Source organism: Rana temporaria, chromosome 2 (assembly GCF_905171775.1).
Source record: "Rana temporaria chromosome 2, aRanTem1.1, whole genome shotgun sequence".
Classification (NCBI taxonomy): Eukaryota; Metazoa; Chordata; class Amphibia; order Anura; family Ranidae; genus Rana; species Rana temporaria.
This window is the reverse complement of record NC_053490.1, coordinates 188,414,824-188,435,328: the sequence shown is the minus strand read 5'-3', so window position 1 is coordinate 188,435,328 and position 20,505 is coordinate 188,414,824. Positions and strand designations below refer to the sequence as shown.

The window sequence follows — 20,505 nt, the reverse complement described above, 5'->3', positions numbered from 1 at the left end:
GCGTTCGTGCGCCGTGGCTTCCAAACAAAATTGGCGTCCTTTTTTTCCCACAAATAGAGATTTCTTTTGGTGGTACTTGATCACCTCTGCAGTTTTTATTTTTTGCGCTATAAACAAAGAGAGTGACAATTTAAAAAAAAATCCATATTTTTAACTTTTTGCTATAATAAATATCCCCCAAAAATATATAAAAAAAAACGTTTTTTTTCCTCAGTTTAGGCCGATACGTATTCTTCTACCTATTTTTGGTAAAAAAAAATGCAATAAGCGTTTATTGATTGGTATGCGCAAAAGTTATAGCGTCTACAAAATATGAGATAGTTTTATGGCATTTTTATTAATAATTGTTTTTTACTAGTAATGGCGGCGATCTGCGATTTTTATCGGTGCTGCGACCTTATGGTGGACACATCGGACACTTTTGACACATTTTTGGGACCATTGGCATTTTTATAGCGATCAGTGCTATAAAAATGCATTGATTACTGTAAAAATGTCACTGGCAGGGAAGGGGTTAACACTAGGGGGCCATCAAGGGGTTAATTATGTTCCCTCATTGTGTTTTTACTGAAGGAGGGGTGGGAATGACTAGGGAAAATGACAGATCGCTGTTCATACATTGTATGAACATACGATCAGTCATTTCTCCACCTGAAAGAACCGGGAGCTGTGTGTTTACACACACAGCTCCCAGTTCTCGCTCTGTCACGAGCGATCGCGGGTGCCCGGCAGTGATCGTGCCCGCCGGGCACTGGCATCAGCACCAGGGGTGAGCAGGGGGCGCGCACGTGCGCCTCTGGTGGCCGCAATGCAAAATCACGTTATATTACGTGACTTTGCGCAGCTGAGCCGACCTGCCGCCGTAAAACTATGGTGGGCGGTCGGCAAGCGGTTATTCTGGAAGTTGTGCCCAAAAAATGCAGCAAGAGAGCAAAGGACAGTTAACAGTTATGTCTGTGGTCTCCCAGCATCTGATATTTTCTTACTTACTGACTTACCATGCCTTGTTCTGCATTGTGTGTGGGGGTGGCCATTTTGGTAGAGGCAAGGCTTTGCTGCCTCATGTTAGAACCTCTAACAAGAACAGTGAGCAACACAGTAGTGGCATAGTCAAATCTCCTGAAGCAGCCGCTGGTGATCGCATATAAAATCTGTTAGGCTAGTGTACCCAAGTTGATTGATCAACTTGGGGTACATATCCAGCTTGCCCATACATGGTTTGAATCCCAGCTGGTTTATGCCAAACCTTAAGCACCCTCACATGTGAGGTACTTTACTGCTGCCATCTAAAAAAAAAACTACCTGTGCCACAGATGTTACTGGACATTAAAATAAAATAAACCGTGTCCCAGAGCTATGCTAGTCTAAACTGGTGCTAATATCTGTATTGTGACATTCAAAAATGGTCCGTAGTGCTGATCAATTTTGAATATAAAGTCAATACATTTTTTTGTACATATTCGGGACAAAATTAAATCTTCAGGGTACCTCTTGGGTACAATTAACATTTCTAATGCTATAACATAACAAATCTTTGGTGTTAGATTCACTTTAACGTGCCTTCACAGCCCCCTTTTGACAGGGCAATAAGATTTATATGTCCTAGAGACAAAGGGTAATTATAATGGATATGGTTTTCAACAGATATATTGAGCTTTTCAGTGAAGTTTAAGCTGCCGTCTTTATTATATTAGGGGGTGTGCAGTTGTTTGAAACTACTTTCCTAGATTCCAGCAGCTTTGCACCTCTCCACCACATGGAAGCTACAGCACATAGTGAAAATGCATTCCCTTCACAGGCAGTTAATGTTTTATTGCTATTGTAAAAACAATGGGAGAGGGAAGGGACATTCTCCAAATTACCAAGTGGATTTTATGAATAAATATTAACATACAAAAAATGCAGGTATCTTGAGTTTTTGACAATACAAATGTAAAAAATGATGGCACACAAAACATCATGTGGAAAACGAGCATAACTTTATACTGTTCTCATGCAGAAGGATTTGACTCTAATGCAGCCACACACTGTTTCTATCTACTGTTCTGTTGTAAACAATGTACAGCACAACATGTGTGAGACTAAACCTACTTTGTCATATATAAAACAGAAACCTGACTTGCAATAACTCAGGTAATTGACTGGGCTTTCTTTGCAAAATGAATATCCTAATTGACCCCTTTGCCTATCAGTGACATACCCATATGCTGCTAGACTTCAAGTGGTTATACTGGGATGATGCATGTAGGCATCACCCCAGTACCGGTTTTTATAACTGATGGTTGGCTCTGCATTTACAAGTAGCAGGAGGGGACACCCCCCACCGCCTTTCATGACTGAATGCTGCCCGATTTTAATCAAGTCAGGGGGTAGGGCGATGTGACAGGAGGCAGGATTGGTAGGAATCACTCATATCTGTGCTGTGCCCGCAGGATAAAAGCAAAATCAAATGGCACCACTGGCTCTTGAGTAAAAACGCTGCTCTCATTCCTGCAGCTTGCTACGCCCGATATCTATTTGGTGTAACATCATCTCTTATATATTCCAAAAAATGGGTTATATATTGTGTTTTTTGGCATTAAAATAAAAAGTGTATTTTCCCCCAAAACATTGCGTTTAAAAAAAACACTGCACAAATATCATGAGACATAACATTTTGCAACATGCACCAATTTATTCCCTAGGGCCTCTGCTTTAAAAAAAGGAGTATCTCACAAAAGTGAGTACACCCCTCACATGTTTGTAAATATTTTATTATATCTTTTCAGATGACAACACTGAAGAAATTACACTTTACTACAATATAAAGTAGTGTGTACAGCTTGTATAACAGAGTAGATTTTCTGTCCCCTCAAAATAACTCAACACACAGCCATTAATGTCTAAACTGCTGGCAACAAAACTGAGTACACCCCCTAAGTGAAAATGTCCAAATTGGGCCCAATTAGCCATTTACCTCCCCGGTGTTAGTGTTACAAGGTCTCAGGTGTGAATGGGGAGAAGATGTGTTAAATTTGATGTTATCGCCCTCACTCTCTCTCATACTGGTCACTGGAAGTTCAACATGGCATTGCTGTCATCCCAGAAGGAAGCCTCTTCTAAAGATCATGCACAAGAAAGCCCGAAAACGGTTTGTTTACATTACATGTAAACAAAGTGCCAGAAAAGGCCTGAAGCTAAAGTGGTTTAACAGTTGTCCTGCTTTGCATATATATATATATATATATATATATATAATTATTTTCTGTTTGTTTAAGAGATCGCAAATGTGTGGCAGTTTATGGACAGGTTCATTAACCACTTAACCACCGAGGACGTCCATGGACGTCCTCGGCTTTGTGCGGTGATATCTGAATGATGCCTGCAGCTGCAGGCATTATTCAGATATCGCCGTCTTCAGCCGCCGATTCTGTGCACAATAAGATTGATCAAATTGGCATTTCCGCCGCTTAATCGTTCTTATAGGCAGCGGGAGGGGACGTCCCCCCTCCCGCCGCCATCCAGTGCTTCTCCGGGCTCTCCTGTGCCATCGGGGGGCCCGGAGAGCGAATCGGCCCACACTGCTATGGGAAGCATAGAGGTGACTGGTGACCAGATGGTCACCAGTCATCTCTATGACTGTCGGAGGCCCGGGCGCGACATTATGACGTCACACCTGCTACCCGGAAGTAAACAAAGCCGCAATCGCGGCTGTCGACATGTGATCGGTGAATTTGTTTTCACAGATTTCATGCTTGTAAGCCTGGAGGAGAGATGTGGGGTCTTATTGACCCCACATCTCTCCATAAAGAGGACTTTCCTTCCTTGTAATAGGAATAAAAGTGATAAAAAAAAGTTTTAAAACACCCCTGTCCCGGTAGCTCGCGTGCAGAAGCGAACACGCATGCAAGTCCCGCCCACATATGTAAACACCGTTCAAACTCCACATGTGAGGTATTGTCGCGTGCGTTGGAGTGTGTGCAACAATTCTAGCACTAGACCTCCTCTGTAACCCGAAAATAGAAGCTGTAAAAAAATGTAAAGTGTCGCCTATGGAGATTTTGAAGTACCGAAGTTTGGCGCCATTCCATGAGTGTGCGCAATTTTAAAGCGTGACATGTTGGGTATCTATTTACTTGGCGTAACATCGTCTTTCACATTATATAAAAAAATTGGGCTAACTTTACTGTTTTATTTTTTAATTCATGAAACGATTTTTTTCCCTAAAAAATATGCTTTGAAAAATGATTGCGCAAATACCGTGCGAGGAAAAAAAGTTGCAATGACCGCCATTTTATTCCCTAGGGTGTCTGCTAAAAAAAAATATATAATGTTTGGGGGTTCTGATTAATTTTCTAGCAAACAAATTGTGATTTTTACATGAAGGAGAGAAGTGTCAAAATAGGCCTGGTGATCAAGTGGTTAAGATAAATTATTTTTGGTCTCTGGTGATTCAACTCCCTGGCATGAATTACTGCCCAGCCAGACAATACTGTATTATCTGGAAACATATTTGGTAGAATATGTGATCTCACCAAGTTAATTATAGAGGGAAACCTGGATTGGGTGTAAGCAAGTAGTGGCATAATTGAAGGTATATGGCAAAATTACCAGGGTTTACAAGTGACTGTGCAGATCCACATGGATTAACTGTAAAGATGACAGCTTTATTGTAAAACTGTATTCAAATAAAAATAGAACATAATAGAACATATTTTAGCCATTTTATACTTCATATAATATAGGGAAGTTGTGGTGGGTTAGATAAAAAATATTATCAGCTATGGCTTTAGGTTTATAAGAAGAATATATTTTGTGGTGGTAATGTCACATTTGGAGCTTTTTTTTACAGTTTTGAGGAAACTTTAATGTAATAAAGTGCAAGCAAATCCTACAAGCTTCCATATGTACTTCAAGGTTTGGACTGCATTCTTAGGTCCTCATTTTGTGATACACCTCTCATTTCCTGAGAGACTGAAAAGAACATATAGTGAACATGATTGGGAAAATCTAAGCCATGTATTCTTATAACACGGTAGTAGTTTGTCTCCCTAGAAAACCATTATTAGCAAGGTGATAAGATGGGGTTGTCTGTTGAAGTACAACTATGCATAGACAAAAAACTGAATCTTTTTGAAGGATGGCTGTATGTTTTTTTTTTTGGCCTTAAGGGCCGGTTTACACTGGTGCGAAGCGGAAACCCTGCGAATCCAGTGCGGGTTCCCGCATCGCACTTGAATCAGCAGCGGTTCACACTGCCCTATGCAAACTCCTGGAAGTGTCAACACAAAGTTAATGATACCCCCAGATTTGATCGCAGTGGTAACTGTGAATTCAAACAAAAAAAGTGCCCTGCATGGTTTTTCTCCGAATTCAATGCAAATTCAGCCATACAGTTTGCATCGCACAGACATTGCATTTGATCTGCACAGCAATGCGGTGAAAATCACATGCAATGTCTGGAATCACTGTAGTGTGAACAGGCTATGAATTATAGATGTCTCCTCGACTCTGTTTAAAGATTAAAAAAATTACTAATGTGTATCATGAAAGAGAAACTCCATCACCTATGTATTTTTTTTATTTTATTTTGCTGGGGTATCCACAATAAAAAATTGTACACACCCAGGAAATTCAGGGTTGTCCAGCTGTAATCTGCCCATCTGGTGCTGCACGTGAGGTCTTGCGTCACCATTTTTCAGTCTCTTTCTTGCAGCTGGTCTCCAAAGACTTCCCACTGGGTCCAACCTCCTCCAGCTACTGTTTGAAAGCAGATACCTCCAGGGATATGTGATGTGTGATAATTGTAAGAGCATGTATTTTCAATAACCATTTACTTTAGTGGAATTGGCTTGCTATTTATCATATTACAAACTTGCCAGATGGTGTCATAGTTTTAGGAACACGATGAGGGTTATTTACGGAAGCAAAATCCACTTTGCACTACATGTGCAAACTAAAAGTGCAAAGTGCAGTTGCTGTAGATCCGAGGGGGACTCGCAAAGAAAATAAAAAACAGCATTTTAGCTTGCACATGATTGGATGATAAAATCGGCAGAGCTTCCCCTCATTTCAGATCTACCCCTCAGATTTACAGCGACTGCACTTCCAAGTGCACCTGCAGTGCAATTTAAAGTTCAGTTTGCACTTGCAGTGCAAAATGGAATTGCCTTTCGTAAATAACCCCCAATGTGCCTGTCTATTACTGTTGTATGTAACTACCGGATCTGAGTATGGTTAGTTGAAATCAGAGGCCATAGAAGTTTAGCCTTTGATTTGGAGTGTGAATTGGTAAATATGTTCCAAAAAATTATTGCAATGTTTTCAACTGCCCTCTAGTTTAACATATCTAGACTAGTAAGTAAGGACGAAATCAGTGTTTCTAAAGCTCTATTCCCCTCAACAGATCAAGTTTTCAGGCTTTCCTTTTCTTTTCGAAGTAAATTTAACAGTTGCTTTATCTAATGATGGAAAGTGTCAAAACACGACCTACTGGGTGAACTGGACGACTAGCATTGGGGAATAAAGGAATAGGACATTTTATTGTCCCTAGCCCTGCACTTTTTTCCACTGCTGAGACGTGTGCCACTTTAACTTACATAAAAATGCACTAGTATAATCTTATTGTAGTTAATATGCATTTAAATACTATGCAATAATTGTCAGTGCTATTCCTGGCTCTTTAAAGGAGAAGTACAGACAAAGCTTGTTTGGCTGTACTTCTTCTATGGATCACAGGAGTGCAGTTTGTTTTGCACTCCTGTGACCTGTTTCCAGCAGAGAGTGGGCTGAAGTCCACTCTCTGCTGACATCGTAGTCAGTCCAGGCTCGGGCATCACCACGACCATGGAGTCGGAATCCACCCAAATCCCTGGACCGCCACCCGACTCAGCCTCTCAGTGAGGCGCTGAGAGTCTGAGCTGGCCGCTTCCGCCCCCTCCACAGCCCTGCATTCCAGTGAGCAAGGAAAGTGCAGAGCAGAGAGCTGTAAAAATCAAGCGATCGGCGGCGTTCAATCGCTCAGCTCTGTGTTAGAGGCACCATGGAACACATGCAGCATCGAATCGATGCTGCATCCACCTAGGTAAGTGTGACTAAAAACAAAAAAAAACATGCTTCTTTTAAACACTAGCCCACCAGTCGCCGCAGTAATACGGCGGCAGGTCGGCTCGGCTGCGCGAAATCACATAGTTATACGTTATTTAGCATTCCAGCCATTAGGGTGCCGACACAAGCGATCACCGCCGGGCACCCGCGATTGCTCGTTAGAGCGTGTACACAACTTTCGACAGCCGATTCAGATCTTCCGAATGAAAATTTCCCAAGGGACAAATGCCATTTTCTTCTGTATAGGAACCAAATGAACGATTTTTGTTTAATGTGTACTGTTTTTGTACGAATAAATTTGAAAACAAAAGACTGCTCTTGATCAACACAAAAAAAGCCTTTGTATGAGAATGTTTTTACTTTTTTTTTTTATTTCTCGGTTTCTACTTGCTGAAAAACAATGAGGAAAATTCGATGATCGCTCGCCCTATTTTCTTATATTGTGTACCCCACTTAAGTTAGACTTCTAGCTCTGCAATCGGCAAAGCGCATCCTTCCTGTTGATCGGAGCACTCTGACTCTAAAAGCTCATACACACTATAAAAAAAAACAAAAAAAACCTATTCTAATAGGTGAGCAGCTACAAAAACCAGTGAACAAAGGAAGATAACAAACAAAACATACAAATAGTAGCGCTAGATAGTGATATTGAATGTCTCTATCAAAAAATCAAGTAACAAATGTGTAATCAGAAAAAAAGGGAAGGGGACAGATTTAATTAAAAAAGTCCAAATATTAAAGTACGAAGCCACTGTGTAAGTCCAGTTAGCTAGAATTTTGTACACCCGCCTTCCTAATGTACTTGAACCGCTGCTATATTTTGTATGGACCTTTTCTGAAAATAAAAAATCGTTATTTGAAAAAAAAGAAAAAAAAAAAGTCCAAATATTAAATGGTAAGAAAACTTGATTGATGTGTAAGACTGGGTGAATGATCCCAGAACAACAGTGATTCACTCTTGAACGTGATGCACACTAGTGGAATACCCGCCACCAATTTTGCAAAGGCTTACCAAATAAATTGAACCCTAATGAGCCTACGCCCAGAGGGTCAACAAAGCTGAATGTATACAAAGGCTGTGACAATACATGACCAGATCTCCATACGGCAAATCCACCAAACGATAGGAAGATGTCCAATGCTTGAAAGTGATAACTCCCAAACGGTTAAACCATAAAGCCGATGTGTAAAGGAAGAGTGAAACAGAAGAAACACATAGCGTAATCCCGTAGGCACTGCACTTTTAATAATGGTTAGAAACACTTACATTACATTACAAGTCACCCGACGTGTTTCACAAAAACTTGCTTAGTCTGGGGCATACCTCCACTGATGCCGCTCTCTCTTAAATATACAATCTGACCCTGATCACAGGAACACCCCAGGGAGCTCATCCAATCGGAAACATTAGCAGTCCAAATGGACCAAAACTGTGTATACCCCTGATGAAAATAACCCACCAAACATATGCAACTGTGCGGCGCACGCGTCGTGACGTTCAGTTATTTAGCTTATATGCCCTTTATCACTGCTGGATTTATCTACTATTGTGGCTATTTTCATATAATGAAATTTAACCCCTTTAATCTCCCCCCTTTGCTCAAATTTGGTGGGTTATTTTCATCAGGGATATACACAGTTTTGGTCCATTTAGACTGCTAACCCGGAAGTTGTTTCCGATTGGACGAGCTCCCGGTGGGGGTTCCTGTGATCAGGGTCAGATTGTATATTTGAGAGAGTGGCATCAGTGGAGATATGCCCCAGACAAAGCAAGTTTTTGTGAAACGCGTGGGGTGACTCCACTGCTGCCACGCACATATTGATCGATATGTTATTTTCTTCCACTTCAATGTAAGTGTTTCTAACCATTATTAAAAGCTCAGTGCCTACGGTATTACGCTATGTGTTTCTTCTGTTTCACTCTTCCTTTACACATCGGCTTTATCGTTTGACCGTTTGGGAGTTACCATCTTCAAGCATTGGACATCTTCCTTTCGTTTGGTGGATTTGCCGTATGAAGATCTGGTCCTGTATTGTCACAGCCTTTGTATACATTCAGCTTTGTTGACCCTCTGGACGTAGGCTCATTAAGGTTCAATTTATTTGGTAAGCCTCTGCAAAATTGGTGGCGGGTATTCCACTAGTGTGCATCACGTTCAAGAGTGAATCACCGTTGTTCTGGGATCATTCACCCAGTCTTACACATCAATCAAGTTTTCTCACCTTTTAATATTTGGACTTTTTAAATTAAATCTGTCCCCTTCCCTTTTTTTCTGATTACACATTTGTTACTTGATTTTTTGATAGAGACATTCAATATCACTATCTAGCGCTACTATTTGTATGTTTTGTTTGTTATCTTCATACACACTATAAGAAAATCGGGCAAACACTTTCGTCCCGAGGAACGATCGTACGATTTTCTGATCGTATCTACACAAGTTTTGACGCCCGATTCCAACCTTCTGAATCAGAATTTCCGAAGGGGCAAACTCTAAAATGTTTCTCGTACGTGAACCAATCGAACAATTTTCTTTTAACCACTTCCCTTCCAACGTATAGTCATATGACATCTGCAGGAGGGAGCTCCCATCCTGGGCGGGGGGCGTCATATGATGTCCTGGGCTTCCTGGCCATCTAGGGCATGGGTCTTTAAACTACGGCCCTCCAGTTGTTCAGGAACTACAATTCCCATCATGCCCAGTCATGTCTGTGAATGTTAGAGTTTTACAGTGCCTCATGGGATGTGTAGTTCCACAACAGCTGGAGGGCCGTAGTTTGAGGATCCCTGATCTAGGGGCAGCACACGCCGCCGCGTCATTTGGGAGCCAGTGCGCGTGCCCGGCGGCCGCAATGTCCGCTGGGCACCCGCAATTACCGGCAACAGAGCCAGGGACGTGGATCTGTGTGTGTAAACACACAGATCCACGTCCTGTCAGGCGAGAGGAGACCAATGGTGTGTTCCTAGTACAGAGGAACACCGATCGGTTGCCTCCCCTTTGAGTCCTTTCCCCCCACAGTTAGAATCACTCCCTAGGTACCACATTTAACCCCTTTTTTTATAGCACTGATCGCTGTATTAAATGTGAATGGTCCCAAAATGGTGTCAAAAGTGGCCATATTTTCGCCGCAATGTCAGTCATGATAAAAATCGCAGATCGCCACCACTACTATTAAAAAAAATGCCATAAATGTATCCCCTATTATTTAGCCGCTATAACTTTTGCGCAAACCAATATACGCTTATTGCGATTTTTTTATTTTTATTTTTTTACCAAAAATTTATAGAAGATTACATATCGGCCTAAACTGAGGAGAAAAAAAAATAGTTTAAAAAAAATTGGGATATTTATTATAGCAAAAAGTTAAGAATATTGTGTTTTTTTTTTCAAACTTATAGCTCTTCTTTTGTTTATAGCGCAAAAAATAAGACAGAGGTGATCAAATACCACCAAAAGAAAGCTCTATTTGTGGGGAAAAATCATTTGGGTACTGGGCAGAAAAGGGGGTGAAAAATGCCCTGTATCGAAGTGGTTAATGTGTATCATTTTCATACGATTTTTGTACGAGAAAAATCTGAGACAATAAAAAAAAAAAAAAACACTTGTCAATCGAAAATCTTTGTACATTATTTCCTTCCTCGGTTCCGACTTGCTCTAACACAATGATGAAAATTGGATGATCGTTCGCCTGATTTTCTTATAGTGTGTACCCCACTTAAGTCGTCAGAGGGGGGAGTGTCAATCCTTTGCAAAGAGATCATTGCTTCCACAAAGAGAGCAACTGGCCCACTTTGGAGCATTCTGGCAGTACACAGGCTTTCTACTGTGGCTGTTTTTAATGGAAAACTCTAAGAATTTTTGTAACTTTAGTTGGAAGGTTCCTAGCATTGACTTAGCTGATTTAAACTGACAGTTCATTGTGCAAGCTTCACCATTGCTCCTCCCAAATCTTACCCCAACTCAGAGCAAACGCACTGTGCAGTAATTAGGGCTGTAAAAATTAACTTTTAATTAATCGATTAATCTTAAATTTTTTTGATCGATCAAAATCTTTTTGATCGATCAAAATCTTTTTGATCGATCAAAATCTTTTTGATCGATCAAAATCTTTTTGATCGATTAAAATTCTTTTGATTGGTACTCACCTCTCGCCGGCTTCTGGGCCTTCAGGGAGTTCCGTCGGAGATCCAGTAACGTCACGGACACCGGCGGGGCTTGCCGTGTCCATCTTAAGGGCTCCTTTGCTGTGCCTTCATATCTGCATGCCGGCGGGACCTTACTATCTGCCACACTCAAGGGCTGTTACACTTCCCTCTATCAACCTGGGATTCTACAACCATTCACTGGGAGTTGTGATAGTTCCCTTCATGGGACATGTACATGCCGACGTACTGATGTTAACCTCTCCTCATCTGGATTAAGCAGTGGTATCGTTGTACACATTTGTATACCAGTATCATACTTGGCTACATGTTTTTATGACTGCTTTTGGTACCGTTTGGTATTACTCGCACCATTTTTACAGTTTATGTAGTGTAAGGGGTTAGCTCGGTAGCGGGGGTGTGTGACCCCCTGGATGGGTTCACTACACATGGAACGATACAGAGAAACAGCCGAAGACGGTTGCAAACAAAGATTTTGGTTTATTCCTCCATCTTGCTGGAAACAAGTGCAAGCATCCAAACAGCATAAACAAAATCAAACATTAAAATAAACCCTGGCCACTTGGGGCGTCTACCTTCACCACACAGGAACCCATCTATGGAGTCTGGCACAGCCTAGTGCTGGGCAGACACTGCTGGTCACACAGCAGAAAAACAAATAGTCTTTTTGATTTTTATCACACAAAAAAATCAACAGCACCTCACCTCTTCAGAAGTATTTCTGTTCACTGCTCTCCTTCACTCAAAAAGCCTCAGGATGCAGCAATCAGTAGTAATCCTCTGGATTACTTATAGAGGCCTTAATTGCCTCATTCTGAAAAGCTGAAGTTTTCCAACACCCTTAAACCTTTTCTGGCTACTTCTGCAGCTGACACCCGATAATTGGTGTATTGTCTAAACAAGGCAGAAATGTATCTCCCGTCTGTGACAACACCCACAGATTTACCTGACTTCTTGTCACAGTAGCTACATCGATTTTATCTCCAGTGCAATATTTATTTGGTTACCTTGTAGACTATAAAAGTTTTAATGCTATTCCCATCGAGCGCTGCCTTTGTATCCTGCTATCCATTTTTCCAGTGGTTGGTAGCTGCACTGGGAATCAGCCTGCAAGGAGATCAGCTAAAAGTAGTTGGATCTGTATGTGCGTTATAATTGATCGAAATGAGTCGATTAATCGATTTAAAAAAAACAATTAATCGAACGGAAACATTTTGATCAGTATCGGGCCTAGCAGTAATCTCTGTGTGGGTCCCAGATATTTTAATAATAGAGCAACTCGTAAAGATTAGATGATAGTCCCCCAATTCTGCTGACTTTGATCAGGATGTTTATGGATTCCTTTCCCCAATATTGATTGACCAGGAGATTACTGTTTGAGGCCTCAAACCTGTTAAGATCAACAGCATGCTGACAGTGTACTTATCATCCAATGCCCCCAAAGGCACCTTAAATCTTTCAAGAGACCTTATTACTAAACTTTAACCACGTGCATTGTATACTTTTTTTATCAGTTAATAGTTGGCTAGTAATGTGTTTCAATGTGTTGTTTATTGTTCTTGTAATTAACAAAATGTATGAAAACTCTTTTAAAGCATCCCTTTGTCTACTGATCAATCCAGCCAGCCTCTTTTTATCTGAACTTTGACATGTCTACTTTCTCCTGTTAATTGTTTTCTTTTCACTGAAGAGCTTGATGGGCAGTCAACAGCTTCTTAAGATTTCCTTACAGCCTGTGATTCTGCCAGTTGTATAACTATCAAGAGATTGAAATATTGTCTTGAAAAGCCTGTACATCCTAGTCAACATCTGATCATGTTAGTTGAGATGTTTACATCTGATCATTTGTGTAGTAGTGATTTAAAGGGGCTTATTTTACTTCATTAGAGCAAGATGGTTGGTGATGAGTTCAGCATCCAGACCTTTTCCCTATGAGCACAGATATTGGTGGATTTATGGCTATGCATTGAAGCAAAACATTTTAAACTTTAATGTTTAAATATATAATCCAATGTCATTTAAAGTGGCGTTCCACCCAAAAATGGAACTTCCGCTTTAAGTGAAGGTGACCCCCTGACATGCCACATTTGATATTTCATTTTTTTTGTGGGGGGGGTGGATGCCCTCTTTTTAGAGGCACCCAGCTCCGCGGAGCCAGAAGGAAGTTCACCTCTCCCCCTTTCCTATGTTCAATCTTCTGGTACACTTCACAGGACCCAGAAGCACAGTGCATGTGAAACCACAGCCGGGTGCCCGTAGTCAGAATGCTGGTGCCGAGGGGGAGAGGAGTGGGGCTTTGTTCACCCGCATCGCTGGGCCTTGGGACAGGCGAGTGTCCAATTATTAAAAGTCACTTTTTGTAGATGCTGACTTTTATTTGGGTGGAACTCTGCTTTAAGGATTTCTAACTGTAGTTTCCTGTGTAGTTTACTGTGTATTTATATTGATGTGGAATGTAAGTTCCTTACACTGTACAGTGCTTATGTGACAAAGACCTACATATAGTGAAATGATCACAAATATATACATTATCAAAGTCCCCAGCAGAATATTAAAACAAAATATATTGCAGCTGATTCTTGTTTGCATAGGTCTAAGCCACTACCATGAAATTTTTAATTGTCATTTGATTTAAAAAGGGCATTTTTATAGCCTAAACTGTTTAATGTTTTAAGAAAGGCCATTATCAAGAACAGATATGTGGACCTGCAAATGTAATATCATTCTGCAAAGTCTTTCAGGGTCCAAATTAAGTTTAAAGTTCATCTATACAAAAGTTATGAGGTTGCCATTGCCGACCTTTCTTTTTGGGAATGTTTATACCGTAGCTGCCATGCTGAAGCTTTAGCAGTAATGCGTTTTTAGTTACATACCTGGAAATATACAGAAAGGGAACACTGACACTTATTTGTTACACTAATTTTATAGCAGTTCCAGGTTTGTGACTTAATCATATTTATACTAGATAAACCCACGCAATTAGTGTTTTCAGAAGCTGACAAACAATGATGTTCTTTTATTTATCTAATGACTGGTGTACTTTAAAGTATTAATAAACCCAGGACCCTGCCATCCACTACATCTGGTCCCCCACAGAACATGGATTTATTTTAGTAAATATAAACTGCTAAATACCTTCTCTCATCAGTAGTATATAGCAATCTTGTGAATTTTATCAGTGTCTGGTTAAAGCTTGTATGGGGAGTTTTCATTCTACTCTGACTGTCCTATGAGGCTGCAGGACCCCTGACCCTCTGTCTGGACAGTGCTGGTTGGACCTGTGCTGATCACATGTACCCTCCCAAGAAAAAAAAATCTAGCGATACGCACCAAACTGAGCATGTGCAGTGTGCCTCTAAAGTCTCTGTACTATGAGGAGATGGATTGGGGACAGGGGAAGAAGGGGAGGTTCAAAGAAGACAGGATTAAGCAGCCTTTTTACGTAATGCGAATGATTAATGTCTTAGATTCCACAGTGAGTATAACAAGCATGTGTTACTGTATATACAGATTGATTTTGCTATTGTGGGTTTAGTAGCACATTAAATTCACTCTCACCTTAGCCTTATTCAGTATATGCTGAGACAGATAAAGCCTTGCCAAAAGCTGCAGACAAGTGTTTTGCTTCATAAGATATTAGATTTGAATATAACTTAGGAGAAGACTACAAAGGTATTCTAAAGTTTCACTTGATCAACATACCTTCCAACTTTTTTAGATGAAGAGAGACACCTTTTGGCACAAAGTATATAGACAAAGGACACAACCCTGTCATGCCCCCTATTATGTAGACCAGGAAGAATCTATACACATACAATTTTGTTAAACTCGTGTTTTTTCCGTCTACATTTCCTTTATAGCGGCTTTTCAAAATCAAGTGTGGTATGTAAGAGATTTTGTGGTCTATTAATATATTTCTGCAAGATTCACTTATGTTCCTGAATAAAGCCTATGCGGAATGGGTGAATCTTGGGTGAAACCGCTTAGCGTTGCATAAAATCCTTCTAGTGCTCAAAGTAATAGATCAACATTCCGACTCTATCTACACCCAAGCTGCGGGAATCCTACCTCCACCCTTTCCCTACCCCTTCTCTATTCCTTTTGACACTAGCCCCCCATTCCTCTTTCTTACTCCTCAATTATTGTACCAGAAAGTAATGGATCAACATTCCAGCCTATTTCTCATTGACATTTAGTATGGTCATGAGACAACTGCAAATTATTTGCAACATTGCTGTAGAACATATAGGGCATCATAGAGAATCATTTATTTTTTTTCTAAATGTTGTGAGCTCCATGACTGAAAAACTCTTCAAAGTCTCCTATGTAACTAGGGCTTAAATCTGCAGTTTGAAACTGTGATCTGGTTTCTTACATGACTAATATGATTTAAAGCACTGTCTGATGCATGATAAAATAAATGGACCTATTTTCATTTGTTGTGGGACTTTGTAATCACGTTCTTTTAAAATATTATTCAAAGAAAATATGTTGTGCATTCTAAAATAATATAATTTTGATGCACTCCACATGATTTAAGTGCCTCAACTATGGAAAGCATCAGTTGATAAGAACCGAACTTCTGTTCAGTAATTTATTTTTCTTTTGGAGTGAAATAGAGTGTAATAATAACACCTCTATTTCTTCCCTATTACTGCCTACGCAAACAACAGAAAAAGGTGAAGCTGCTCAAGAAGGGTTTAGCTAAGATAGCTACTCAAAACCTAAAAGTAAATAATTTACTGTCCTGTGGGTGGTCCCTCAGCAAAAATGCAATAGATGGCCTGACATATTGGGGCTAGAAGACTAATGACTTTAACTCCTAGGAAGCATCTAGAAGGCACAAAAAAAACTGCACTTGGTTGTTTTATATATACATTTTCTAATGTAGGATTTTTTTGCACAGTCTTTTGAATGTTTGGCTATTGTGTGGGGGTGAATGCAGTTTTGGTTATTGAGCTCTGTAAAAAGAAGTAAAGCTAAATGGCATACCATGTAAAAAGGAGTCTAAAGTTCCACCAAAAAAATCCTTACACAATCTATTTAGGGCAGTGAAGTAGATTTTGAACCAGGAATAACAATATACAAATTTTCTTAAGAATTAGTTTCAAGTGATCTTTAATTTGTACATATAAAATGTTTGTGAAATAATATAAATTATTGCCTGACTAAAAACTACTTAGAAAATATGTGTGTGTTATGTGCAGGCCATACTGTAGGAAATATTTATAAAGTGGTGAATGCAAATTCATTGGTGTGTTGCACACCACATTTGCCTATATACGATGGATGTAATAGATAATGGCTACAATCTAATTTTAACATTTGCTAACAACATATTACAAATGCTGCTGGTGAAAAAAATCCAAGATGGTGGATGTGATAAGAAGCACTGGACTTTTGGAAATATTCCATAAGTTTTCTGTATATGTAATCTATCCTCCGGGATATTTGAATGCATTTCATTTTATAGTCATTAATTTACAATGTTAACAGCATTGTCCCTCTCAAATTTATTATAAATAGTTCTGAAAAAATTATTATGTGTTTATTTTTTCTCTATATTTATTATGTTAGAAGATTTCAATACTGCTGATAGACAAGTTGTTGTTGCTTTTTGAAGTTGCTAAATTCAGGTTGCCATGAGTTTTTGCACACCATGGCTGTTTGCATCATGATATTGAATAAATGTGTTTGCTTTGAATTGACTAGAACTATAATATGCCTGCTGCATCTAAAAAAAAAAAACGCAGTCACTGTGGGAAATGTCAAGATAGTGTCAAGTGAACAAAACATTAGCGCTTATCAACTTTAACACTGAAAATAGATTACTTCTTGTCTGTTTAGTATATATTTATAGTGCTGCGCTTTTACCTTCTTCAAGCGCTGTAATTTAGCCTATTGTATATATAATGTACACAAAAGGTTGTTCATTGTGACATTTAGACACTTGCTAACTTAAATGCCTAGTTTTAATTTCAAACCACATCAATAAAAAATATCAACAGAAATGTTTACATAGCAGTTGTGTTTTTAAGATGTAAACTGATGTAAAGGCATTCTGTTTGCCATGATTCTTGAAAATAAAATTATAAAAAAAAAAAAAACATGTGCATTATCATTCCAGACCAGAGTCTAATAATTATGGAGTTCTTTTCCCCCCTGATATTTTACTATTTTCATAGTATAAGCTGAATCCAGACGACATACACAGATCCCAAAACTGTGCAATTTTGTGTAATTATATTCCCCCCTATAGGTTTAATGAAAGACTTTTAAGTACAATTTATCTTTGATAAATACTCCCTCTACACAGAATGTTTATTAGATTGACAGGAAAATGCACTCTGCTTGCTTTTTCCCTACCACTTCTGAGTCGGGCAAATTTTAATTGGAGCAAAAAGCTTTTATTTGAACTGTAATTTTGCTTAAGGATCATATGCTTCAGAATCTGGCAGACACTTGTATTACTTGATTGCAAAACACATACTCAAGAGAAAAAAAAATCTACGCAGAAGATGTTATTATTCACACTGTCAGATTAGTGAAATTGGACAAGCAAACTGTTATCAAATCTTAACAGCTTTACTAGAGATTAGCCATTTTCTTCTTTATAAAATTGACTGAGGTCACTGGGAAAAAAAGTTTCAAAAGTATTTATACCTTTTCATATAATAAAAAAATAACTAACAACACTATTTTGAAATGTGATACAGGAGATATCATACTGCTTATGATGTACTGTTATGCATTTCAGCGATATATATCGTACATAATTTTGTATCAGCATTTATCAGTATTTTACGTGCTGTGTGAAATTAATGAGGAGGATTTTGCATATGAAGTCCACATGAGTTCATAAAAATGATTACATTTCATATTAAAAATAGACGCATGAGGGTAATAAAATGTAATCTAGTTTATTAACTTGGATATTTAGAGCAGGGTGTCCCCAAAACATGCCAGCCTTTCAGATATAAAAACGCGGCTAAATAAAAATTGGCATTCGACTGTATATATGTTCATTTTAAAATCTCTATTGCGATCAGTTTCCCTATTCTAGATCATGTGCCAACTAACAATATTACGCAAAGAGATGTACTGCCATCTACTGGCGGCCTGGTCAAGTCAAAAGTTGGCTCTCAACCACACTGAAGAGCAAACGTTGGGGAATAATGAGCATTTCACTGGGAGAAAATGACCAGCATTGCTTAAATGTTCCAGTATAGACCAATAAGCTGGAGACATCCTAAAATAAATAATCTGTGTTCTTTAACATTTTCTTTGGAAACTAATTAATCTTGATTTAGGAAAAAAAAATAGAATGGCCTTAAATCAGTTCTAGGGGAACAACACGTTTTCTTTTAGATAGAAAATTGACTGGAATTTTAAAATGAATATTTTTTATAATATCTGAATTAATAGGGTGATACAATACCATGCTTATGTGCCATATGCATGTGAAAATTATTTCTAGAAAATCACCAAAACATTTTGAAAAATAAATAATATAAAAAATGTTTCAGGGTTATATTGCTTTAACAAACAAGCTGCTGCAAAATGACATTTCCCTGCTATCAAATGGCTAATTCCAATATAAGTGGTTTCTGTAATCAGGTTTGTTTAGAGGATTACAAATATAGAACAGTAGAAAATGCATGCCCTTGTACCAGCAGAATATGTGATTGTTTATCTTGTGCATATTAAATCTAATTGTTTAATTTATTTTGTTAATTTTAGTACAAACTGCAAGTGCTGCCAAAGCATGCAGCTGAGCTGAACAAGTACATGCCGGAGAAGGTGGAAGAAGATACTAGTAGCATTCTGAGATCACCAATGCCTGGAACAGTGGTTGCTGTTTCTGTTAAGCCTGGGGACATGGTAAGCATTCTAAATAAACAATATTTTGTGACATTTAATAAGCACAGCATTTCTGTGTGTTTTGTGTTATTTTTCTTTTGAAAAAGCATATTTTTGTTATGTTAATAATAAAAATGTATACAAAAAAAAAAAGGTTAGTATCTAGATGACAAAATAAGTAATGCACAACTGTATGGCGATGGATGCACATTGCCTGCAAGTAAAATGAATGCAACACTACCTTTTATTTATGACTTTTGTTTTATTGCAGATAAACATAGTAATTTCCACCCTAAAATGTAACTATTATATTCTAGTAAGGCACCCTATTGTGCTCCACATAGAAATGTGTGTTGGTTGCTGGCAAAATAGTTGACTGTTATGATCGCCTTTTTCTGGCAACCGCTTTGAAATGAGAATGATGCAGATTAATGCTTGTGTCCCTTAGATATTAGATGTTTGGATACAAATTTGTGCTCAATTCTGTTCTGTATCCTTTAACGATACTTCGCTATTTTTTTGAATAATTTATTCGCTTATTTTTTATATTTTCACTGAATTTGTATACCTTACCAACAATAGACTGAGGGACTTATTCAATAAAGTGGCATTAATGGACCAAGTGTAGTAATCAGTAAGGTATCAGTTTATTGCATTAAGACCATTTAAAGATGATTTGTGGGCTGATCTCATTAGCATATATATGGTAGGGCATTGTTAAACAATGTGACTGAATTTTATGGTACAAAAAAAAACTTTTAATGCCGATTTACTATTTTTACCTTACTTTTTTCACTTTTCACCTTAGTCATTGATGGTAAATTTTCTGGAACCAAAGTAAGCGCTCATGGCATAGAGGGATAATGATTTTTGTAATAAATTACCCCCCCCCCCCCCCGGTATCAGAAAACTGTTTCAGCATACTGGAAAATAATGTTGATTTAGCACAATGTTTTTTGAAGTAAGCAAACCAATCATACTGTAAAGTGTTTTCATTGCAATATTAACAAAAATGAATCTTTTTAAAGGCATCAATTATGTTTTTATTTGGGAAATGAGAAACGACTGCATGTTTGTTAGCATTGAAACATTTTATATATTAAATACATTTTCAGACAATATTAACTTTATAATTTTAAACCCACCAATACTGTTGAGCTATATCAAATACATAACACTACCTATGTGGGTTGAATATTATCTTTTTCAGCTTTCTAATGCTTTGAAATAACGACTTTTGCTGTATTCTCAGTCATGTGACTCATATGCAAGCTCATCTAGTACTGCACAATTTTAAATATTTTATTAATAGTGTGTCTTTTATTTAAATAGTGAAGGAAAATGTACATATAGCACAGGAAATTTTTGTATGTGAAGAAAACGGGGTCATGAAA

The 20,505-nt window shown here is 38.5% G+C and overlaps 1 protein-coding gene across 1 annotated transcript in view; it reads left to right on the top strand.

Annotated features, from left to right (window-relative positions):
• Nucleotides 1-20,505, top strand: part of PCCA (propionyl-CoA carboxylase subunit alpha) — a 935,313-nt gene that overhangs the window by 889,988 nt on the left and 24,820 nt on the right. The window contains exon 22 of the mRNA XM_040336164.1: nt 18,992-19,132. Coding sequence (XP_040192098.1) covers nt 18,992-19,132 — 141 coding nt within the window. The remainder of the gene's footprint in view (nt 1-18,991; nt 19,133-20,505) is intronic.